Consider the following 26769-nt stretch of genomic DNA (forward strand, 5'->3'; position numbering starts at 1 on the left):
GCTGTTTGCGACTTATCATCTCCCAGGGAGGGGAGCTGATTGTGTCTCTCAATTATCTTGGCGGATGAAAGTAACAAGCGAAACAATAGATATACCGCCTCACTAAATGGGCTCTAATGGGAGAGATAGAAACTGGGGGAGGTATGGAAGGGTGTGAATGGAAAAAAAGAAATAGAATGAGGAGTCGGGGTGGTGGGGGACTGGCAAGGGTACAGGAGGTGTTGTGGTCTAATGTGATTCTGGTGAACAGAAAATTGCTAAATAGCTTCTTTCTTTTCATCCCATGTTTTCGTTTGTACATCTTTTCATGATGGTCCTTTTTTAAAGGCATGTTGGTTCTACTTCTGAGGGATTTGAGGAGCCATTTCACAAGAAAACTGACACAACAGATGCTTTCTTCTTTCCAAAGCTATTATGAGTGTGTTTCTTTCTAAACACAATACACACAATACCTTAAGGAGCAGACCAGATTGCCTCTCAATTTGTGAACCACGTTGTGAGCCATTGAAAACTGTGTATGTTTGTAAGCATGTAAGGATCCTTTAATAAAAAAGAGTTGTAACAGTGTTTGGTATGTACCTGGTCTGCACTGGTGTGTAGTGCTTCAAAGAAACTAAATAACATCGGCCTCACCCTCTGGGTCCAACATTGACAAAGGTTTCAATCTTCTTCCAAACTAACCATAAGCATTTGTCCATGTACCAGAATCAGGCAGTCACATTCCTGGCTGCTAAACTCACTGCTTCAGTTTGATAGATGACTTGTGCCACTCAGCGTTAATTATTGTTCCGCATTTAAATCTACATGAAGCCTGTAGAGCAGAGTCGGCAGCATTACAATGTTTTTTTTCTATTTCTCAATATGACAAAAAGGACAAAGATATTGAATTAAATGCAATACCAATGCCATTCCACCTTGCATATTTTTATGCACGTGTAAATCAAATTTTTTTCATCAAATCTATATTATCATATTTCTGTTTTATTCGGCCCATCAACACCAAAGAAAAACTAGCATGGAGTTTCACGCCAAAACAATGCTCCACATGGTTTTGTTTTTAAACTGATGTCTTGGACCAGTCATGTGATTTGATCATGCCGGCGTAATCTGCGACTCCTGAGGGTTATTCGTTGATTGAAGTGATGGTGTCTTTTTGGATTTGTTAATGTTTATCAAATATAATATACAGGTTGAATGTGCATAATCATCACTCCAGGAAAACAGACACGATTTCAAGCGAGTTTGATGTGGCTCTCACCTTGATTTTTTTATATTTTATTTCATAATGGTTAAGTAATTCCTTTCCACTCCATACCAGCACATCCTCTCAGTGCTCTGGTGACCCAAAACCTGCACAGCACTCAAAAACACTAAATTCTCAAAGGCTTCCACACATTTTGAGGTCTGACCCGGTAAATGCCAACACAATACAACACAAACTTTCCAGCTCTAAACACAACTTGAGAAAGTCTACTCTTTACTCCCTATTGAGTCCTAATAACCCCCCAACCCATTTTTTTTAGGCTGAAACTGGGACTTAAGATTGGACTGAGATGTGTTGTCCCTGAATGTGGTGTGCCACAGGGATAAACACAGGTCTGCTGGAATGTGCTGTGACACCGCGGCTGCACAGCGACAGAGGAAACAAATAAAAGATGAAAAATGGATGAGAGGTGAGAGTGGCAGAGGAGTGAACAGGTGGTGTCGAGGGTTTGGGTTAGAGCCAAGATCGAAACTGTGGGACACTGGGGCATGCAGGCAATTAAGGTGTATCTGTAATTCACTCACCAACACTGAGAAGCTAATGTCAATAGAGAGTGTGTGTATGTATGTGTATGTGAGACGACTTACGCATGAAAGTGACTCAACTTGCCAAAAGGCTTGTAGCAAAATGTTTGATGCAAGCGCGGTCCGAGGGTGAAGGGAACTGTGTTAATCTTATCATTGTACTAAATTAAACTGTAGCACCACGTGTCACACCAGCTTTGTGTAAAGTGCACTAACCTGTCTCAGACAAAAGCTTGATGGACTCCAGCACACGCTCAGTGTAAACCCCAGGTTCGTAGTTTTCCATCTCAGCGTTAATGATGTGGACCACACGAGCAGCCCGGCCCCGGATGGCTCCAGCGGTCCGGTCAAGAGTGTCAACATCTCCTTCTTGCAGAGCAATTACGCATTTGTTGACATCCTCAAGGATGTGGTTCTCTGTGGAGAAGCAACAACAACAAAAAATTGACGGTGAATGAAATCGGAGAGACCTTGCAAATGTCCTTGCAAATTGAAATCAGTCTTTTTGTTAATATTGTGTGTTGGTGATTAATATAGTTCGATTCATCAATTGATTTGCGTTGCTCTGTGCAAGTCAGTTAATTGTTCTTCATATTCTGTACATCTACGATGCAGTTAATCAAAGCATCTACTTCTTATAAAAAAAACATGCAAACAAATTTATCAGTGTAACAGAAGTACACTTGTCTTAAACTTAACGAATGTAAGACGAGACACGCCTTATAGATTTACTTTTACTTATCAATCCATGTAAAGGGTTAAAAGTATTTTTGTTATCCTAAGAATACAACAAATTAATAAATGGGAGATGGGATGCACACATACAACAAAATGCAAGCAAACAAAATGGAACCACAAAACAAAGGGCCATCTCTTTTCTGATTGTTTGGCTTCCTGACATTATAGTAAAATTCATGTTTTTCCTCAGATTTGCTATATTGTTGTGTTATTTTTCAAATGTCTTGTGTCAAACTGTGACTTTGTTTTTCATATCAAACCATCACAGGCAGACATGTGAAGCTATCAGTCATGTAATAAACTGTGAGTGAGTGGAAATTGGAAAACACGCAGCCCATTTCCTTCAATCAGCCAATCAGTGGAGAGTTTGTGCTTCATTTTCTTCATACCTGACACCGAAAGGAAGTCGTCCACAGAGGTGATGTCATCCACAGCTTCGGTCAGGATGCGCACCTGCTTCTCCCACTGATCCTTGAACACGTCCATGTTGTCCTGGGCCACCTTGCTTTGGGGGCGGGCGGCCAGAGTGAGTGCAGCGTTGATAACCTGGCGTGTTAGAAGGGTTAACAGTGTGATTAAGTATAAAAACTTTAAGTTATTGTATGTGCACAGATATAAACTCTTTTAACACCAAATTTGTGTTACCTTCCAAAATAAGGTATGTCAAAAACAATTTTATTATTAGTCCATTTCTTATATCTCCAAATCTTTCCCATTGCAGATGTAAATCTTTAAAAACAAGTCATATACATAGTAGTTTTACCTCTTAATATGAATTCAGCAAACACGAGTCAAAATTGTATTTGTTGGGGACTATTTTAGCTAAGGATTGATGAATATCTTGAGGTTCTAGTGATCAGTCATGGGAGAAAAATAAACTACAGGGCCCATGTTCATCAAGTTTATAACCTCCAACTGTGTCTAATTTATGTGTTGTGAACAGTTTGAGGACAGGAACAGAGGTCTATCAGGCAATGACTACACAGGGTTACTTGTTAGGGGGATCAATTCATTGTTGATTTTGGTGTATCCACGAGACGTGTTGAGTGTCAAAGTCACGGATGGCAATTTGTCATTTTGATTAGTTGTAAAGCTTCAAGAGGGTTGGTCTTATCTAATATGAGCCTGTCGAAGGGGCAGAAGCCAGGGGAAGTGTAGAGTTATGAACGTATGACAACGGCAAACTGCAAATAAACCTTTTGTCGAGGGCACGATGGGCAATGATTTGCACACTTAAAGGGGCAGTAAGCGATTTAGGAGAGAGCTTGTTTCTCCCTTTGTTGCTGTTGATGATTTTACTGCTCTGGCCAGGCCGCCAACCCACAACCCCGGGTATGGGAGTCTGACGAACTTACCCAAAGGCCAAAACCGTGGAGTTACAGTGCGACCTGCTAGCACGTCTATTAAGGTACTGACGAGTGATGTTTACAAAATAAAGTACAGAATGACGGCTACAATATTTTACCAGTATCACCTGTGACATAAGTCATGATATAATGACACAACAAAAACATGGTATATCAAAAGTCTTATCCTTTAACCACAGCCAATGATGTGTATTGTTTAAAAATATCCATATTAATGTGAACGTTGGTGTATTGCAGGATATACCCTTTCTACAGCTTGATGAGAACCTGGTTATATTTAAAAAAGAATTAAAAAAGTGCAAAAGCATGCATCTTGACTTCAAGAGTGACGATACTCTTGAAGTCAAAATACATCCACATACAGCGTATATGAGTAGGCGGATGTATTACAAGGATGTACCTTTTTATTTTTTACAGCTTGATGAGAACCTGGTTACGTATATATAGAAAAAACGAAAAAGAACAAAAGCCAGTATTTTGACTTCAAGAGACTGATCTGTGTAAAATAGAACATTTGGCCTCATGGGCAAATCATATCAACAGACTTGTGCCATATCACCATGGCGGCTGGCATCTGTACTTTAAGCAGAAGCACCATGATTTTATTTTCCACCTGCTCCTTATCACTTTTTGCTTTTGAGATTATGTAATTCCCTTACATTAATCAGAAGTAGCAAATGAGACACTATGATCTAGACACAGCAGTTGCTTGGGCCGTTGTTCTGTGTGTGTTTGCATGTGTGTGGATGAGGGACTGGGGTAAACTCAACCCAGAACAGCTGGAAATATCTCTCTTTGTTCCACCTCCTCTTTGTTCATTCTTCCCCAGTCACCCAGTCATCTTGGTCTATCGTGTTTTTTAATCTGCCTGTGTTGAGCATTGCCAAGAGGAATCAGGAGACGGTTCCTCCCCAAGTTTTTTTTTAAGTAAGTAGGTGTCAGCAGGTGTGCATAGTGGGGGCCTGCACACACTGAATCTGAAATTCATCTTCTCTTCTCCACTACTATGTTGGGTCCCCTGTGAATAAGGCCTACCGTTTAACTTGGAAAAAGTAGATTGATTCTAACGCCCTCTGTTGCTTACATCCAGAGAAATAGCACTACACGGTTCGCCTACACTTTATTCTTTAGCTTTTCCTCCCCAGTCTACCCACCACGATTTGCTCTCCGTAATTTTGGGCTGTTGCAACTTCTCCGAGGACGCGGCTTTGAGCTAAACAGGAGAGTTAATAATGCTTGTGTGCTTTTATTTGTGGGATGCAAGTGTTTGTGTAAGCCCTCACCTGTGGACATAGGCTGTCGATTTGGGTGGCAGCCATACGAACCAACTTCACGCCCTCTTCATTGTTGGAGATGGAGCAAGCCAGGTTGGCCACCTGAAAGAAGAGTGCAAAGAAAAAGGGACACAATGGTTATAACCTGAAGCTGAATTCTTTTTATTTAAAGGTCATGAACAACAGAAAGTTGCACCATCACACTGGTGAACTCAACATCGAAAAGGACAGGTTCACTTTTTTTTCCAGATGTGTCTTAAAACAACATTCATCTGTCTATTTGAACATTGAAACATTTTTTGACATTTGCAATTGCTACTTCTGACCACAGGCCTTTTTCACATTAGACGTGAGTAGGAAAAGCCTGTGTAAATAATAAAATCAATTACTGGGACACATTAATGGAACAGAGCCGATGTTAATATCATCCGGAACACTTGGTGAATTCAGACAGGGGTATGATTCTCCCATAATCCCACATGGCTGTTGTGCACTCACCAGAAATGACAATCACAAAACCTGACAGTGATTGTCGCTTGCAAAAATATCTAAATAAATGAACATTTCATTTCTTGTGCGTGCCTCATACAGTTTACTTTGCCCCCTCCTGTCATGCGACATGGGAATTATTCCACCATGATGAGCCCTCCTACCTTGGGCGTTTCCATTGTTTTTAACTCAACTCTTTGAGGATTTGAAGTGCAGCATCCGGTTACTTGTGAGAAACCACTAATACGCTCAAAATAACAAGTAGATGATTGTAAATTGAGACACATCAATGAAGTGGGCTGTAGAAAATAAAGGCAATACTCACTGTCTGTCTCAGTGCAAAAATTGCCTTTAAAATTTAGTCAAAGGAAATCAGAGGGCAGCAGTCAGCAATCATAAGGTTTTTTGTGATTATCCCATCTCTGCAGCTCAGCCACAAAGATGGGATTTTACATTAAAAAGACTGTAACTTTGAGGGATACATTTGACTAATTTTGACCTCATATCGGCTCCAGCTGGTGAGAATGCATTTTGCACAGAATGAGTACTGTGAATTGTGTTCCCCCATCGCTAACATTAGAATTGCACTAGGACAAGCCCACAGCCCATGGAGAGAAAGATGAATAACAGCGAACAGAAATAGTTTCAGTGTCCATATGGACACGCTAGTGTTGTTTTAACATAGACTTGAAATATGATTTATCCGTCCTTCAATGTGTGGAGTAAAGATAGATAGATACAACAGTAGGCTACACACGGATGCAGGACAGTGTACGCATTCTGTTATTTGTGGAAGAAAGGGAATTCAAACATTTGACTCCTTGAGCTGAACAGTTGGAGGAGCTGATTTTTAAATGAGCGTAATATGCAGGACTCAAGAATGCAACCCCTTTTTCGTCACACATGGACCAACAATCTGTCAGAATTTCCAGTGGTGGTTCTGGTGCAGCTTAAATTCAGCAGGTCTCAATGTGTGCGGGAGCATTACTGGGTTTTCCCAAATTAAGAGTCTGATATTATTCTGAGATAAACGAAGATAGGGGGAATAAAAACAAGGCATGTGTGTGGAACTGCACCCTTTACTTCTCCACAATTGACACCGTGATCTTAAAAACATACTGGTGACTCAAAATGACGTCTGTGCATCTCTCAAGGACATGATGATTATCTAGTCAGTCAAGGTTTGGCCACAACTGTGGACTAATGCAAGATGGAGAGCAATGGATTGGCATTGACTATTAATTAAATGTTGAATTTAAAATGTTGATTAGCTGAGCATACAGGGCAATATGCACATCTCTCAGTAATTAGTACACACTATCAGCTTAGCCATAATATAAATAGTATTTTATATTTGAAAATCTATTAGGGGGAAATCGGGAGGAGCCAATATGAATGGGCCTGATTCAGCTGATAAAATTGATAAAATTAATAATAGTAATGTTATCTATAACTCACAGGGTCTATACTTTATCCGTACAGAACATACCTGGGCTTCAGCAAGTACTAATTACCATGCAGATCTCAGTGTTATATTCTGTTATTGTCTATAATTCATGTTTCCTACAATTTCCCATTCATGTTACTGCTAATATTTACTTATCTTAAATTTGTATGGAAAATATTCAATAACTGTGGTCCGTTCATTCCTCTTTCTGTTGTGCACAGGTCGACTTATCCTTAGAACCGACAGATGGAACAAACTTTGTTAAAGGGGGGAGGATTGTAATGGGAGCACCGGGGTATCAGGTGTGGCTGTGTGAAGGGCCCTTTAGCAGAATTTTTCTAAGGGCCCCAGGGAGGCTGGGACTGGCTCCGGGTGACTGCTCCACCACCTGTCTGCCCTGTCCCTGGTAAGATGCCTAATTCGGACACAACATCTCATCTGGCTCCGTGCCAGATACGACAGCACACAACAAGGCCAAAATATCTGCCTTTTCGCGAAAAGACTGGCAGTAATTGGAGCGTCTAAATTGTATGATGGTGGACCGAAATGAAGAAAAAAAAGTTAGACACACCAGCATATCCAATGTGAAAGTTCATCTGGGGCCCTGACATAACACAGATGATGTCCAAAAGAGTACGAGAGGAGATTATTTCACTGCAGACCTTAAATAATTGCGGTTGTACTACCACAGAGAATATGCATGTCAAGAACTGTCGAGACGCAGCGGAGACACAATGCACAGGTTGGAATACAGCGGCCAGTAGCAGCAAGGTAATTGGATTCATTCAGATCCGAAATGGGGACTTTCACACAATGTGTATACAGAAAGATGAATTCATTAGGTTGACATTTCGAGCACGGCTCTGATGCATGACAAGCATGCCCAAATTATTATCAGACTTGGTGGCGCAAAGAGGAGCTTTATTGTATAATTAAAGTGCCAGATGTTTTTTTTTTTTTTTTTATGTCGGCATCAACCCTTAGTTTGATTCATGTCTGTCTTTATATCGAGGTACGATCTCTCGGTAACACGTTTTCCAGCCTGAATGAAGATACGTACAAGTTTATCCGAACTGTCGGGGTAATGTTGCTACAGAGCTGCGCTAATATCGCAGAAAATAGACCTGTCCCACAGTTCAGTTTTTCAAGCTAATTAAACTTGATTGACGGCATTTGAAGATTGTATGATTTGGTATCTGTATGCAGAGTGCTGTTCACACTGGCTGAATAGTACTAAAAAAAAAAAAAAAAAGGTGGAAAAACATTACAGGCGCTATGAAATCTTTCAAACCATCACAAATGGACTATATTTATGTAGCACTTTTCTAGTCTTATAGACAACTCAAAGCCCTTTACAGGACAAGTAACATTCACCAGTTCACACACGTTCACACAGCGCTGCTATATACCAGGCTTTTTCTGTCACATTCATACACTGTCGGAAAGAGATGTCAGAGGCATGCTGACTGGGGGAAGATGGGATCGAACTGCCGGGCCTCCGGTGAGAGGACGACAGACTCTACCTCTTGAGCCACATGCCGCCCCACACTGGCTGCTGTATTCCCACACAAAGGTCATCACATCTCCACAATATCGGCGTATTGCGCAGTTCATGTTCATAACTTCAAACTCCATATAATCGAACACCATCATCAAGTAAATCGGATTTCAGCACGAGTCCGGGGCTTTGAAACTGAACAACACAGACACATGCCTATTGGCAGAAAAAGGTGCCAGTCTGCGTTAGGACTTCTGGTGCTCACATGTCACCGTTTGAGGCAAATTGAGGTAAATCAAATTTGTGTTAGAGGACTCTTGCTTAGAGCTCCGTCTCTTTACACATGACAGCAATGAGCACATTGATGGATTGCAGTCTTTTATGTGAAGCAGTGTGTGTGTGTGTGTGTGTGTGTGTGTGTTTGTATGTGTTTAAACCGTGTGTGACAGAGGGAGATTCACAGTGTGACTGAGAGTCTGTGTTCCACATAAACATGAGTGGCTGCTCTCAAAAAACAAAGGATAATTTAAAGGTCTGTTCCAGCGAATGATTTAAGTTTTCTGCATTACTTACTCATGTACATTACTGTAAACTAGACAGAGGATTTCCCAGAACCCTTACTATGTTATGGTGTATTTGCATTTGATGTTGCTTATACGAAATGCTTCCAGGAAAAAAAGGGTGGTCGATTTCACCCATTACTGTTTAAAACTCAGATATGTTTTCTTTTTATGTAAGTGGACTAAGGATGGGTGGAACTAATCCGCTTTTGGTATTTCTTTTCATTTCTGAGAATAATAAAGGAGCGAATACAACTCTTCTTTCTTGCTCTCTTCTCCTAAATGCACACATCAAGTAATGTGGGGGGAAAAAAGGTGTACCACTTTTTCCATCCATCCATCCATCCATCGTCTACCGCTTTATCCGTTTAAGGGTCGCAGGGGGCTGGAGCCAATCCCAGCTGACATTGGGCGAGAGGCGGGGTACACCCTGGACAGGTCGCCAGCCTATCGCAGGGCCACATACAGAGACAAACAACCATTCACTCTCACATTCACACCTACGGTCAATTTAGAGTCTCCAATGAAACTAACCCCATTCTGTATGTCTTTGGACTGTGGGAGGAAGCCGGATAACCCGGAGAGAACCCACGCATACACAGGGAGAACATGCAAACTCCACACAGAAAGGCCCTGGTTGGTTTGAACTGGGATTCGAACCCAGAACCTTCTTGCTGTGAGGCGAAAGTTCTAACCACTACAACACCGTGCAGCCACCACTTTTTCCATTCAGCTATTTTTCCCAATTACATTGTAACCAGGAGAAAGATAGACTCTCTTCCCCATCCTTATTCACTTACATAGTTCCCTTCCTCTCATTCTGCTCAGGCCCTGGGCGGCCCCTCTGACTGCTGCAGTGGGCCCATGCGAGGCAAAGGGGCAGAGGGCTTTCTGGAGGCTGGAAACATGCCCAACAGGCACACTCCCACTCCCTCTTTTCAAACACAGAGAGCTGGGCCAGGGCCAACGCTGCAACCATCCAGCCAAAACTCCTAATTGCAATTATCTAAGGAGGTGCTTCTCCTTTGAGGGTTCTTTTTTTTTCTCCTCCTCCCCCAAAGGGGTGAAGGTAAAATATAAGACAGAAGGTTGGAGACTATACCACGCGAGCCTAATACTGATACGGTCAAGGATGTTGGAACAGAAAACACATTTCAAAAGAAGCGTGTGTGTGTGTGTGTGTGTGTGTGTGTGTGTGTGTGTGTGTGCGCGTGTGTGTCTGTGTCTGTGTGTGAGAGAGAGAGAGAGCAATAGAGAGAGAGATAGCCTTGTTGAATCCCTATTCTTCATTTTAGCCATGAACAAAGAGCTATCGATTTTGTCCTTTTGCTCTGCCCTGGATAATCACTTCAATTCTAATTTGATGAAGGTTTCCACTGCAGCTAGAGACATGGGCATTCTCGTTGTTTTTATCTAAATCACCTAAATGGAGCTGAGTAACTGAAAATACATCTGACAGTGTCGTTTTGTCCCATTTTTTTTTGGCAGGGGGTTGTTACAGAGGAACCTCAAATCTATCGTCAGGAAGCGCTAATGATGCAATGCATTAAATAACATCTCAGTGCGCTCTCTTTGTTGCTACGCAACATAGAGATACAATGCATACGATGCACTTCATCACCACAGAATCTCACAAATTGCCTTTTTGTTGTACCTTCCTATGTACTTTTCTTTTTCATTACTTAATCTTTTTTTTCTTTTTGGAAATCTTTGATCATTCTTGATGAAGGATTTTCCCATCATTGTCTGTCAGTTCATTTTTGATAGGGGCATAATCGAGCGTTGCAAAACAGACCTACAACCAGTCACAGCAACTGTGTGACATCATGCAAAAGGAAGGGGGAAAATTTAAACAATAGTTGTCTGTTCTTCTTTAACAGACAATTTATCGTTCAGTTCCTTTATTACAGTCTTGTTAGTGGACTGAAGAAACCTCTCCAAAATCAGCAGCCGTCCTCCTTGTTAACAGAAATGCTTCAATAACGCTCCCATGTTAATCAGCCGATCAAACCTGCCTCATTTTAGAAACATTTGGTCTGCGTGACATCTGCATGAGCGAATAAAGGCTCGCCGATCGGTCCCGTTTCCAGGTTAGCTGGAGCGACCACTTTTCAGAGAGCTGACTGCGCCAAAGAAGAGGAGAGCTGAGCCAGAAGAAGACCCCCCTACTCCAGGCTGCTTCTACGGCCATTTCCAGCAGCTATACGCCGCACAAATCCCCCCTTCTAGTTACCAACTCTCAAGAATGACTTATAGATCTGGTTTCAGCCAAGGAGCTGGGCACAGCGGCTTCGCCCGAGGAAGAGACAGGAGGCGGAGCTGAAAAGAAGAGGAATATTGGTGGAAGAAGCAATCAGCGGGGATGACATTCATGTGATGTAAGATGGAAGCACTTTGTTCTATTAAAAGTCTTTCATCTGGATGTTTACTTGTTGCAGCGATGCTGTTAACGGGTGGTTTATTGACATGGGCGAAAGAATTGTCTTTTATTCATTTCAAATGCACCGAGCCATCACACACACACACACACACACACACACACAAACACACACACACACACACACACACACACACACACACACACACACACACACACACACACACACACACACACACACACACACACACACACACACACACGTAAGTAAATAAATCAGTCTGTCAGCATAGATGGAGCAGAACATGTAACAGGGGAATACAGTATGCAGACTGTGAAACAATGACCGACCTGCCCTTGCAGGAGCACTTCTATTTGTTTTAGTCATGAGCTGTCGGCTCCCAGTGGTGACGCCTGCACAGACAATGTATGGACTAGAGGTGCGAGCGACAGGTTAGGGTGCACGCCATTGGGTAACGCCAGATGTCAAGGTTGCGTGCGGTTCAGGTCTACAGGGGATATCGAGCAGCCGGTGCTGACGACCTGCTGTGAATGACTATGAACCACTCCTTTGAAAATCGATCGCTACTAAGGAGCGCGGCGCGCGTTGCCTCGGGAAGAATACCCACAGGGCTCGCCACAACATCAAACGGCACGCTACACCCTTGCAGCACATTCAACAAAAACAGTGTCATATAACAAAGAACAAAAGCAAAAGATTTTCACGCATTCTCAGCTTGATAATCTCTGTAATGTCTACTCTGAACTGTGTAGACATTACAATGTCATCTAATGTTTCGGCAGCTCCCGATTGGTGGATGTCATTTCCAGACAAAAAATAACTAATTTATCACCATAACTCGTACACGGCAATCAAAAAATCCATTTCATCTCCTTGTATGGTGAGGTAACAACATGATCTGGAATCAGGCAATGTCTTTTTGATTGCAGAGTGCTGTTTAATTGCTCCCTCCGCTACCTTGTTCCCCCGTCTTCCCACCCGCCCACGACTGAGAAAAAGTGGACCTAAATTGTGAGTGACTCTAATGCACTTAGGAGTTCTCTCTACACTTCCTAACTCGGAATGGAAATGCGTTTAAGTCACTGTTTACTAAGTGACAGGTCCACTAATATGTGGCTGACTTGAAAACAGTTCTACCCTCCTCCACACACACACACAGTCTCCCTGGATCATCCACTCCACATACACAGAGGTAGTCACTGGCATAAATGCAAATGCAGACAGAGACACGGGACGTCTCTCATTATTTCTGATCTAATCTTTGAGATAAAGGTATCAAGTTAATAACAGCCTGACATAGTAAATGTCACCGACTAGTGGACCTTAAAAGTAAGGTGACTGGTGTGAATGTAGGTTCATGTGAATAGGGGGAGGACATACAGTAAATTCAAGATTTTGATATACTGTTTAATTACAATACAAATAAATGTTAGGTCACCTTCATATGGAGAAATATAGAAATATCCTATTGTAATTAAAAGACAGTATTACTATTGTACATCTAAGCCAATGTTTCAAAAACAAGCTACAAAAAAATGAAATTAAACTGAATGCAACCACGAAGCTAACTTTATGGCAAATTTAAATGAAACACGTGGCACACTGTTTTCATTTCCGTTTATCCTTGCAAGTCTGTCTATCTATCTATCCATCCATCCATATATATATTTAATATATGCTCCCTGATAAGATGTAGTGGCCCATACTGTCGATTAATCCTCCTCAGGAGGGGAACAGCGCAGTCCATTCTGTAGTACACTGATTATCTTTAAATGCCATGATTTTCTTTCACTGAAAAATGACTTCCACATTAATTACCCTGTAATGTGTTTAATGCTCCTCCTCGGTGCAATGATTAAGCCCACTTTTTGACAGCAATACTTTTAATAGAGTGCTGCTGCCTTCAGCTTCTTCCCTCTTGTTTGTGCTCACCGCATGCAGACGTAGACCTTGTACTCATGTGTCAGTCCTCTCACTTCATTGGCTGTACCATCCTGCAGCATTTGAAGTGTGTAGATCAAGTACTCCAAATATTTATTATCAAAAAAACTAAACATTTAGGATTTGTCTTTATTCCTACCTTCTTACTGTGATAATAAAACTATAACTTGAATTGAAATGAAACACTAAAAACTGTCAAAACCGTGTAAATCAATATTATTCAAACGTAGACCGTTAAAATTCCAAGCTCCCAAAAATAAGCAATCTGTCAGGCTTCTGTTTTCTCAAAGCAAGGCGCTTCTCTGAAGCACTTACAGTATTCACCCTGACTATGCCACACTTGGAAACCTACACACTTGAAAGACCTTTTACAGAAAATGGCTACCTGTTAGGAGCTTGATGAAAAGAGGCAGCAGGTGGAAAATATTTCAGAAGGTGATTGAGGTTTGAAATGGCTTGTTTGATTTCCTTTATATTTTCTTCTGCCTCCATCTGCACTTAAAATCTGATTGGCTATAACTCCTTTTACCGACTGACACAGGGGATCATAAATAATTATAACGGGTTTTTTTGTGTGCTTTTGGAATCCAATAGAAGCTGCGAAGCAAACATTTGTAATACTGAGCACATCTACTCATTCAAATAAAATGTTCCATTACTACTAATGACAACTTTTAGTGTCATGAAGAGTTAATCTGAAATCAGAACGTGGATTTAATACGTTCCTTTTAACCTCTTCACTTTGAACAAGGAAAGAATATATATTTTCTTTTCTGGTGAGTCTTTATGACTTTGAATCAAACCCCACAGAATAGCCTTCACGATCATATCATGTTCTCCCTGAAAACCATGACTGAGCTTGCATGACAGCGCTGACAGGGTTTGATTTACAGTGGTCATTTCTTTGGAGCCTCAGCTGAGGTTCCGGGGTATCCCTGCTAATGCCGTGGCTGGCTCCTTGATAAATATGATAATTTCTCTCCGGGCTGCAAGGGAGGTGAAGCATCCCTGCTAGCACGAAGAGGTTAGAATTTCACACGAGAGAACAGCGGGGGTGGATGACAGCACAGTTCAGACAAGTACAGATGTACATGTACACACACACACCGCTGTTGAATGGAGAGTGGAGACACCTGATGTAACACAGAGGACGACGCTGGCAATCTGTTTGCAGCAGTCGTTGTTTGGTTGTTTGCCCTTTAAGTGCTAAATGTCAAGGACTTGTTCATTCTTCGAATGAGCACATGTACATACAGAGGCTTCAAAATATGAATCATTTACATTTGGAATTTCAATGTCTAAACGAAAAGGGCTATGTGAAGTGAGGATGGGCACCTGGAGGATAATATCCACAGTATAAAAATTTATTGAGCTCAACAAGGGACACAGAGAGGTAATTGAAGGCAATATAAACAAATCATAAAGTTAGCTGGACAGAACTGACTTGGGACAAGGATGATTGTGAGTGTGTCTCTGCATGTGCTGTAGATAAGTGTCTCACAGCTTGAGGTTAAAGCCCTAGATATTGGATTATCTTGTTCACATGGCTGTAAACGACAGGACACTAAGAAGGAAAAGGGAGCGGGAAACAAACGGCTGACTCACCTTCCCTCAGGCACAGGGCAACTATTCACACTTCCTACCGGCCCGAGTGTCTCGCTGCTTTGCTGTGCATTCAGTCGCGAGGTAACCGAGGGCTGGCTAGACTGATTCCTCTTCATTTTGCTACGAGCACTCTGTTGCACAGGGGTGGTCAGTATATACACAGACAAAACATAGTTTCTCCCAGGTACGTGGTATTGTAGTTTTTTTTTCATCTTACAACATCTTTCTGCGTTTTGCTCAAGCCCAGCACTGTAGCCCCAGGGGTCAGGCTGCCTCTCTCACAGTTCCTCTACATCCCTCCCCCCCACCCCTGAAAAAGGCAGCAAAGGCTGTTTCAACTGAAATATTGATTTCTCTTTGCTCTCTCTCTCTCTCCCTCCCTCCTGTCCTCCCTCTCTGAGAGTGCTAGCCAAGCAGTGGGGCTTGGCACCAAAACATAATTATGAAAATGGACCTCTGGGTTGTTTCTTTTAATCTATCGCTGCATTCCACAGTCCCTCTGCAACAGAAGCCATTTAAAAAATGGTTTCAGGGGAATTGAAATGTTTAACCCACTGTACTGTAAAGAACGGTGTACTTATTGGTGGCACAACATGAATCAGGTGTGTCACAGATACACTGCTATTTTTAGCCAGAACTATCAGGAAATGCCTAAAACATTGTATACTGCAAGCCGACGCGCAGACATTTGACTACCGGGGGCCGGGCGGGATTTGAGTGGCTGCCGGTTTCTGTCAAACGCTGGCATCAATTTAAACTATGTGGCACCCATGACAGAGTGCCTCGACTCAGACAGCAATTGCTGCTCTCACTTCAACTTACAGTTCAATGGCCGGTGACACCCAGACAGCGCAGAGAGAATCAGGCCCATTTTCGAGACATTAAACTCCGCAGCACAACGCGCGATACAGTGGCTGCAGACACTATCAAAAGGGCTTTCTTGCTCAAGGTGTTGGCGTCATGTTTCAGCGCAGTAGAACAAACCGCATATTTGGGTAAGTTTGCGCTGCATAAGTTGCTGTTATTGGTAAATATAGAAAAGGGAATTATACCAAATATCAGATTATAATAAGGTTAGATTTGTTCGACAACAAATGTCATGCACGGGATGCTTCTTGCTCTTGATGTTGGGTTTCCATCGCCCATAGTGCCTCAGTTACATTTGGCTTTTTGTAGATTTGGGAAAATATAGCAGTTTATTTCATAGGGGAAATGATTTGCGGTTAATCCAAAGGATCTATAGCACCATATTCCAATCTCAGGCAAAATGTGAACACAGCAAGACCTTGACATTTCTCCACAACGGATTCCCCTGTCTTCTCACATCTATAAAAGGCACGAGAAAAGCATGATTAGTTCTGTTCGATAATAGATGCACACAGTGGGAAAGGTCAGCAGTTGTCAGCCCTTAATGCTTCAACCTTTAAATTGGGGGTTGGGTGAAGGGACTGAAATCAAAGGAATGAGCAGTGAAGGTACGTGTCATGACACTGATGATTGCAATAATCCATAATTACTTATTCCATGTCATACACATGCAGTGGAAAAATGTAAACATCACAGCTCAGTCGCCAAAACAAGAGAGAAAAACTCAGCTTTACAATTTGCTTCCAGAAGGGAGAAGAGAATGTCCTCTGTGAAGGCGAAAATCAGACACTCATATATTAAAGAAATAATAAATGAGCTGGTGTGAATGATTTCATTAGCATCGCATTATTTTGCACATCCTTTTCTTCTTTATCTTCTTAATTTTTTTTTGATAAAAGCCTAGTTTTCTGTAAGTCCTGTAAAAACAACGTATGAGTTCTTCAGAGACGCCGGTTGCATGAGACAGATTTCTTGATCTGATCTATCTGGTGTTTTTATGACTTCGGAAGTCTAAATGTGCGGATGGAAATGTCACATTGATTGCTGTGCTTTTGAATTGATGCTTGTGTGATTTTCTCTCAGGTGAAAACGAGGAAGTGTGAAGACGTGAAAGGCCATTACCGCGCTGGCTGTGAGCAGAATTAACAGCACACTTTACCAAAAAAAAAGGAACAAAAATCACTGTGGCCATTAGTCCTTCTCCTTCTTGGAAAATATCACTGTGGCAGGGTGCTAAATAACACCCCATGTATAATGGAGTGTGTGCTTAAGCAAAAGCTGATATTTGAACAGTTTTGTAAGTATACTTTCTGTGATGATATACAGTACACTGCAGTACACTGTGTGTTTAGCAGAGCTACATTTCTGCACAGTGATGAAGACATGAGGTGATAAAACAGTAATGCAAGGGACAGCATTTAAGAAACTTCTTCTATGAGCCATTTTGTCTACAGATAATTTCCTCCCCTCATATAACCAAGCATACATCCTGGTAACATTACAGTGAAACAAAAACAAATCATTCCAAATATTTTGTGCTGGGACAGCAAGTGATCCTTTGATTGATGTCACTGCTACGAATGAGTCTTAACGTGTTTCAAATTACAATGGTAATGTCTTGGCAACCTGTTTTTGGCAGGGGACATTCACCAAAATAATAAATGACTTGCAGCAAGTCTAAGGACCCAGTGACCAGACAAAGTCAAATTTGCAATCAGCACAAGCCTTTGATGCAATGGCTTTAGCTAATGACTTCATTACGGAGCAGACATAACTTTTGCCCTGGGCTGCCAATTAATGTGAACCCTGGAACCAAATGTGTTATAGGTGATTTTCCTACGTAGCAATGATAAACTATAAATTGTAAGTCCAATTCATTTAGGATTGGTGTAATTAAGCTTTGGTAACTGAATATGGCTACACCGATTGCTCCTCTGGGGCTAGTCTCTGGACATTTCCACACTAAATAATGCACACTCTTCACTTTCCACCTTGAAAATGCTCTCCCTATAAATAACTCATTAAACCATGTTGCTGTCATCAACCACTTTTCGGAAACAGTTGCCTTAATGTTGCCTTATGACCAGCCAGGGTCCAGCCTGTAGCATTTAAGGTTATTTCCGCGGTAAAACAGACGGCGGGTTTTGCCAGTCACCATGAGGGCATATTCACAGCTGCCATCCCAGGGGTGTTGTTGCTGCACAGTGTAATTGGATATTTGTCTTCAAAGCAGGTTGTCTGTTTTGGCTTCACAGACGGACATATACTCACACAAAGTTAGGTGTATACAGAGTGTACAGATCCTGATTCTATTTTAATGGGCTCTACAATATTAACCAATTCAAACTGCTCATGTATCTTTGCCCTATCTGGAAACTTGTCAATAGACGAGCTGACCCCCCCGGCCTTTCTGGCAGTAAGAGAACATGCGGTTTCCTCTTGCAACCAAGATCGAAAACCCAAATTACCTGCCCTGACATGGTTGAACATTCTGAACACGACTGGCTGGTCAATAAACTGACACGATATGAAGAGGGTACTAAAACACTGCGGACATGTAAAGGTTAAATGGTCATAAAGGTGGTCAAAATACATCTTCACCCCATTACAGACAGACGGACGGACGGAAGGAAATACAGATAGATAGGTAGATAGATAGATAGATAAATATATTTTAAGAGAAGGGACAATGTTCACAGAATGAATAATTAATTTCAATCAAGTTTTGCACTTTCTTATTTCCTTCGTGGCACAACAACGCCTCAGCAGCATTATTGGTGAATGCGCTTTAATCGCTGCTGGTCTCTGTGGGGCAGCGGAATAGGACACAGCTTGTTTTAATTTCAACACCACAGCTCTCTTTAGACTTCTGTGTCTGCCAGTCCCATCAAATAACATTCATAAAGTCTTCAATACCCCATATACTACTCTGTTTTTGTTGATGAACCCAGCATGGTTGTATTGTTCTGTCATATCATGCCATCTAAAGAGGGGGGTGGACCCAGGGCTATTTTTGTTAGGAGTGGTACCCAAAGAGAAATATAACACAGATCAGAAATATATATTGTCTTACTTCTGCGAGTTGCCAAGAAAATGATAACGATGAACTGGAAAGAACCACCAACCTTAACCCAAGGGACACAGAGACTGAAAATAAGTCACATGTCACAATACCTGGGTGTCTAATATGTTGCAATGGGTAGATTATGAAATTCACGGAAGAGGTCAAAGGTTTCTTTGTAAATTAACCTACTCCACTGCAAATGCCTACATTTGGGTAAATTTCGAACTTTTTAAATTTGTTATTCATTTATTTATTTGTATTAATTTGATGTACATGTGTATAACTGACTATGTATGTACATATATTTCACAATTCTTATTGTATTTTACTTGTTTTTTTTTCTTTTTCTATCAGGTCCAATGTCAGGGAATGTTATGTTGGGTTAAAAAAAAAATAAAGAATAAAAAGTTCTAATGAAAAATATACTACAGTAGGATTCGGATGAACATGCAGCGCATGTAGAAACATGCTTACTTTTGTTTTTGGTGTGGGCATTAGTTTTATTATAGTCCAGAGTCTTTTTTTCTACTGTAATGCAGGGAAGCAGCGACATTAACTAGACTGAATGACAAAGGCTGTAATGGTATTTACTGTTCACTATTTTATTTCAGTGTGTGAAATTTCAGCTCTAAAGACATGGAGAGTATGTTTTGCTGAAAATCATCAGCCTGTGGGGCACTGACTGACAATGTCTGACTCCAACACAACACACATATGTCCACTGCAAATCACTGCAACATTGTTAACCACATTTAAAATTCGCTTAGAAAGTCTCTTAAGAATGTTTGTCTACCTGGCCTGGCAACCAGGTAGACAATCATATCATTTCACTAGTTCATGCTTTTGTCTTCCAAGCTGAGGGTAAGTCAACAAATAAGACATCACAACAACTAACTTTAAACTTAGATGTGTTGCTCATAAAAACTGAGAATAAATATTCTGCCAAAAACCTTTGCTTCCCAGATGAAAAAGAGATTCAGGATAATTGGCTGGCAACGGTAAAGCAAAGAAGTTCTGGATTATTTGCCATGGAAACAGTTGTGTTCTCTTCAGATGACACTGTTGTGCGACTTTAGTCCCCCTCATGTTTCCTCTCCAGAATTAATGCACTCGAGCAAGAACTGAATTGTTAACTGAATCAAGTGTGTTGGTATGAATTCGTATGCTGTGGGCAGGCGGAGAAGTAGCGCTTTTGGGTAGCACTTCATTTGAAAGCACAGTAATTACAAAGAGCAGTCGTACTTAATGAAGAGTTAATGACTGCACGAAAGACAATTAAATCATTGACAGCAGGAAAAATGTTATTACAAAAGTAATGCAATTAAATATTTTTTTTCCCAAAATATAAAGACCCATTTTTAAGATTCAATAATATGCAGTGCAATTATATATCAACAATCAGCCACATGTAAGTAGAATGCAATTATGTAATAATGTAATTACCAAAGTAAATGAATTTAGAACAGGTAAGTAGGTACAATGACAACTTGGTATCCATTCAATGTACGAAGTAGATGATAGAGTTAAGATATTAACTCGCTTTCAATATTTCTGTTTGCACTGTTACATTTTTTGGGACAAACATACCTTTTTTTGGGACAACATCAGAGACCTGTGAGGGTCGCAAGAGTCCTCACTGAGAACATCACCGTAGAAGGCGTGAGCAGAGGGGACGGTGCAAAGTGCCAAATCATCCATCCATTTGAGCCCCCCCCCCCCCCCCCCCACACACACACACACGCACGCACCCACACACACACCACCACCACCACCACCACCAAAAGTAAAGCTCCCCTCTGGAGAGAGAGCGGATGGCTCCTTCTGCTCCATTAATCTAATGACAATGCCCCGTGACTAAGACCAGCTTAGCAGGCATTGCTCATCCCCATTGGCTGCTCTATCACTTAGCATGCCATCTATGCATGAATGCAACAGGGGCAATGACAGCAGAGAAGGAGGAGAAAGAAAATAAAGAGAGACCCAGTCGCTGCAAACAATGGGTCGATTATAGTTTACTGGTGTCCATGGTTACCGGAGGATGTCATACACAAGCACTGAAAAAGGGTTTGAAGAACTTTATATATAAAAAAAAAAGTCCCGTTATAGATCTCATATCAGGGATGAGTAACAATGTGGGGTACTCGTAATGTTTCCATCAACAACCAATCTGTATTAGATGCACACAATCAACTGGAAAAATAAATCAATTAAATTTAGAAAGGGCTGTGTCCCATCTTGTTTTTTGTGGTTTCTATAAAGTCACTGTGCACCTCTTCAATACGAAATCTGTGATTGATCTGTTTGGACTGCTTGACGACTCACAACAGGTCATAGTCTAATTTTTCTCATTATTGCTACACAAAATAGCTCTTCATCGTCGAGCAACAGAAGCCATTCCAGTGCAAGCCGTCTCTCTGCTGCAACTGTAACCACCCTGCATCACACGGTGATATGTGAGAACATTTACATAATTACTGCTTTTCTAACAGAGTGAATGCACAAAACTGCAGTCTAATTCTGCAGCAACCAACGGGTGCAGTCTACACGGAACAATAAATAACTAGCTACTCAATGCACAGCACAGGTTTAATTTTGGCTTTCAAAGACTATGATGTGCTTTTCGTTCTGGCCTGTGGACAAGGTAGTAGAAACATCCCTTTACATGTGACACCTCTGGGAATGAGAGTGCTCTGTGGTATGTGTTGCTTGCTGATGTCCGCTGGAGCACGGGCTCTGTGTATGTTAGCCTAGCGTCCCGCAGGAGAGATGTCCACTTCAGCCTAACCTCTGGGGAAATAGCGACCAGGAGTTGGCTGTCAAATAGCAGAGCTGGCCCAGAATAGCATGGGGTCAGTGTGGATAAATAGGCCTCCCACACAACAAGAGCAGACAGAGCTTCTTAACTCTTCGTGTGACACTCTTGAGTCAAGCTGACGGCCAAATATTCTTACTCACAATATTAATTGATGTAACAGATCGGACAGATCTTTGGGTGTGACATTGCCATATAAACCCAAGTGAGCCCATGGCAGCAACTGTTATCAGTTGGAACCACTTCCTGTCAAGTTAGCAGTGACAGTAAGAAGTTCTCAAACCCCTGAAGTCATTGCAGCTCAACTCTATTTTTAAAAACCCCAATTTACTGATGCAAAAGATTTACAGGTCTTGTGAAGCATGTAATAAAATTACACCTTGCAACCTCTCGTTGGGACAGGCTTGAGCAAAAACAAAAGTTATCAAATAAGCATCTGAATGCCTTTTATAGGAACCATGCTCTTTTTTTTGGGGTCAACATCCAAAATGAAAATATTGGGTGTCGTAGTGTCTTTGGGTTTTAGGATGCTTGCCCTTTCATTGCAGTGACTGAAAAAATTGAAAAATGAAAGTGAAAAGAGGTACAGAATCACAGGTATGATACAAAATAAAATGATGATGTGCTATGAATGCAGTTAAGTATATGTACCGACATATGAGAGCCATAACTTAACATTTTAAGTAGTTTATTATACATTTTTCCTTGTCTTCCATATTTGACTCAAAGCTGTCCATAAAGGGTCTCAAAGTGCCTTTCTGATAAAAGATCCAATACATGAGTGTGCACTTTGCAGGGTTAAAGTTGGCATACTTTATAATACATTTTACATAAATACATTGCTCTTTTATTTCGAATAAATTTGTCACAATCAGTCAGAGTTCTCAGCTGAAGGGGCCCGTGGGATGAGAGGTGAAACATCTTCACGTATCAATCAATAATCAAGTCCAGTCGCCCTGTCTTCATAGCCGTCTGGCACACCTTCCTGCTTATTTCAGCATTGTTTTGGGGTGAAAATGTTCTCACCTCGATGACTCAGTCTTGATTGAGTGTTCCTCTGCTTTATTACCCAGGGGGATGTTTGTTGCCATGGCGATAGAGAAAGCAGGGGCTGACACAGTATTTCATTACTGACTGAACAAAGCGCAAAATGAAACATAATTTGCCATTCTGAAAGACGGAAAGGCAAAGATTAAAAGTTTATACCTGTCTTTTGCCTGTCGTTATTGGTGCAATAATTACGAGCTGATAAACACATCAGATTTTTGGAAATGATAAGACACTTTTAGGCTATACATTGTATCATTGTAATGCAAACAACATTTGTACCTCTAACCCTGCCTCAGTGCCTTTATCCCTTATTACTTTTTATTCAGGGATATACATCTATAAATGTATGTTAATTGTTTTTTATATGTACATAACTTTTAGTATATTTCAAGAATTTTGATTTAGCTATACTATTACAAAATGGTAACGTTACAATAGTGTCTGTACTAGGGAAGAGTAATTGTAGTTTTATTTCATGTTGGGTTGACTTCTGAATGATCCTGGCCAGCAACAGACAGGTAAACAAACTATAAATTATTTACTTCTGGATTAATTTTAACTCAAACAAATGGAACACAGGATCACCTTGAACCTGCAAATATTTCTTTCTGCTCTGTCAATAGGAAGCTGAATGCGTTCATAAAAAGTCTCTTTACAGCAATAAACAGTGACAATTTTTTTGTTCTACCAAGGACATTTTCATCTCGGCATTAACAACAGAGATATTGTGTTTCTAATAGCTTACCCTCCAGGCAAGTATATCTGTTTGCTACAGTAAGAACAGTAAATTTGGTCAGTAGAATGTGTGTTGCACCATTGTGTGCGCGCGCGTGTATGTGGAAATTGTATTGTTTAAATTGGTGAATGAAACACGCTGAATGAACATCAGCCCACCACCAACATCACATCTGTAAGGAACAGCTGTTTGACATCCAGATGTGTGCAGTCACATGCCATCCCTGCTTGCTTCTCCGAGTTACTCTTAATTTCCAGTGGCTGTCTGTAATGCAATAAAATCAGACCAATGGACGCATATGGGTCAAATGAACCCAAAATAACACACATTACACTCAAAGCACAAATTAAATGATTTGCTCTTTCTAATGTTAAAGTGTGTTGTAACATTATAAGATACTCCAGTAAACTATGTTTTCTGCATGCATGCCGGCGAAGAGCGAGCTAGTGTTGCCAACTCTGGTTGGTGTGGTCGGATGATCTGAGCAGCAAGCAGAACGGCAAGAAATGCCTTGTGTGCACACATGCATTTGCATACTCTATGAATTGGATCAAAGATAGTGTGATGAGCAATGTGTGCCCTAATGAGTATGTATGAGGCAACGATCGGCTTGCATCATATGAGTCCGTTAAGAGCAGCTTTGTTTTCACATTATCGTGGATATTCTTATCACCTGTGACCTTGCTAAGAAAACCGCAACATATCTGGCCTTAAGACTTTAGGCTAAAATGGGAAATGGAGGGGAGAAATAAATAAACAAAGCGCAGAAAAAGTGCTGAGGACAGAGGTAAGACTATGTTGAGTCAGAAAAGAAAGGGAATGAAATTAAGTATACGCCCTGCTGGTTAATTATTTAAGGAAAAAAAGGGCCAGCAGCAGCAGACATATGGATGGGTGAGGAATTGTGGTTATAAATTTCACAGAAAAAAGAAGAGGATACGAGTGAACATGGACACAAACAGGTCAATATATAAATGGTCTACTACAAACAACAGAAGGCGCCATGTCATGGGACATACTGCAGATAGTATTTCATGTGCAGAACTGAAACAAATATGACAGATGAGAAGATGTACGTCATCAATTATACTGAATCTATAGTTCAGTTACAGAGTCAGTATTTCTGTGGAGGAGTATTTCGTATGTGTTGCACAGATTGCTTCACAACTGAGAAGCTTTTGAAGACTAGATGAACCTCTTGTACTTTGAATATTTCATCCTAAGGATGAGGATATAACTCCCCCCCCCCCCCCATCATCATGACCTCCTCCAAGCATGCCTCTAAAATAGAAGGAAAAAAAAATCTGTAACACTATCTTAATCATCTAAAAAGGAAGATCCTAATTATCTATAGTGCTCCTCGCTCAAGAAATATGTCTCTGCTGGTGCCAAAATTATGTTCCTCTCCAAACCTGTCACTCTACATTTGACAAGGACCAAATCCCTCTCTAACCATCTACTTTATTATCTCATGATTACTGAACAAATGCCAATGTTATTTGATATCTTCAAATTGCTGTGGTGATCAGGGAAAGGATCAGGCCAGTCTCAATCCTGACTCATGGATACAATGTGGGGTCACTTGGCATGGACACCAGACATTTCACCGAGGGTCTCAAATAAAAAACAAAATATCTTTGTTTTTAATTATTTATTTCCTTCCTTCTTTGTTCCATTATGTTATTAAATAAAGTAGAGTCATAAAACTTCAGTGGTTGCTTCTTGCACAATTATTAAGCGACACCACACAGCGAGGCGAGTTTAGTTAACATGGGGTCAGTCGTGTTTCTTAAGAAGAACATCATAAAGGTGCTAGAAATTGATATATTTCCCCATATATTTCCCCAAAGGACCTGACCTGCACTATATTGCGCTTTACCTTTAATAAGCTATCTAGGGTAAAATCACAGGGTCCTCATAGGTTTTTATCCACTCACCTAATTAATCAGCGGTTGGCGGCGCCCGGCATCACTAGCTTGTGTTGGTCGGCATTTGTACTGTGGTAAAAACCCGTGGCTCTAATTAGGAGAGATGATCTATTTTCCATAATGAGAACTGATGGCCTTTCTTCTGCACTACCGAGCATTTTCTTTCATTTTCTCATTCTCCCTCACTCTTTCACACAGATACACTTCTGAGGCGTATCTATAAAATGACTAAATGAAGCACTATGTGATTAATGGACTTAATTTCCAGCAGATTTGACTTCACGGTGACAGCCCACTTCACCCTGAAAGCTTTCTGATTATTAGATTCAAGCCTGTGTCAAAAAGTCAAACTGCTTACAGATGAAGGTTCCTTTCTGTCCCCCTCTGATCCCCTACAGGGTTTCCACCTATCTTTTCTCAAAAGCTTTACTTAAAAAAGGAACATTTTCATTTTTGTCTTTATTGTGCGGCATGTGATTTTCTGTTGATAGCGCTCATGTCACATGAACATGATCAGGAAAACAACAAAAAGGAATATCTAACAAAAAAACTAAAAAAAATGTCGTTTGAAATGTTAGTTTGAAATAATTTACAGAATAATCCGTAAAGCTGCTCAAAAATGCAGAGGGAATGAACAGTTTGGCTAAATCAGTCACCTTGGTGAACCCGCATATCTCGTGGGTGTCAGAGCCTCCTAATCTTTGAACACAAAGACAGCCCCTCGCTATGTGGCTTTGCAAGCCTGTGCTAATGCTGTGTAAACATCGCTGCTGCTGTTTGCCACTGATTTAGCACATGTTAATATTACATGAGACAGAGGGGCCCTTTGATGATGTAAGTTAACACTCAAACTAGGGCTTTCCACCTCAGGGAAGGGGAGATGGGGCTGTGGAGCAGGTCCTTCGAGATCTTTCCACAGTCACATCACAGAGAGTTATTCGAATTTCACATACCATCACTGAGATAATTATTAAAGATCCAGTGGAAATCAATTTTTTTAACCGTTTTAACAAGTCCAAATAGTGTTTTCGTATGATACAAGCCACATCATGAGCTTAGAGAGCAATCAACGCCATGGCTGAGTATTTCCACTCTGGAACTGTCGTGTACGAATGACAGATTTTTCTGTCGCTTTCCGGTTGAACATGTGGGCCTGAATTTGATCCTTTATTACGTTAGTACAGTAGCTAGCAAAACGGAAAAAAA

General features: G+C 41.0%; 1 protein-coding gene across 6 annotated transcripts in view; it reads right to left on the minus strand.

Annotated features, from left to right (window-relative positions):
* Positions 1-26769, minus strand: part of ctnna2 (catenin (cadherin-associated protein), alpha 2) — a 301922-nt gene that overhangs the window by 27642 nt on the left and 247511 nt on the right. For all 6 annotated transcript variants that reach the window (XM_035637486.2, XM_035637484.2, XM_035637489.2 and 3 more), the window contains exons 10-12: positions 5177-5269; positions 2916-3072; positions 2005-2205 (exon numbers count right to left, since the gene is read on the minus strand). In XM_035637486.2, coding sequence (XP_035493379.1) covers positions 2005-2205; positions 2916-3072; positions 5177-5269 — 451 coding nt within the window. The remainder of the gene's footprint in view (positions 1-2004; positions 2206-2915; positions 3073-5176; positions 5270-26769) is intronic.

Source organism: Scophthalmus maximus, chromosome 8 (assembly GCF_022379125.1).
Source record: "Scophthalmus maximus strain ysfricsl-2021 chromosome 8, ASM2237912v1, whole genome shotgun sequence".
Lineage (NCBI taxonomy): Eukaryota > Metazoa > Chordata > Actinopteri > Pleuronectiformes > Scophthalmidae > Scophthalmus > Scophthalmus maximus.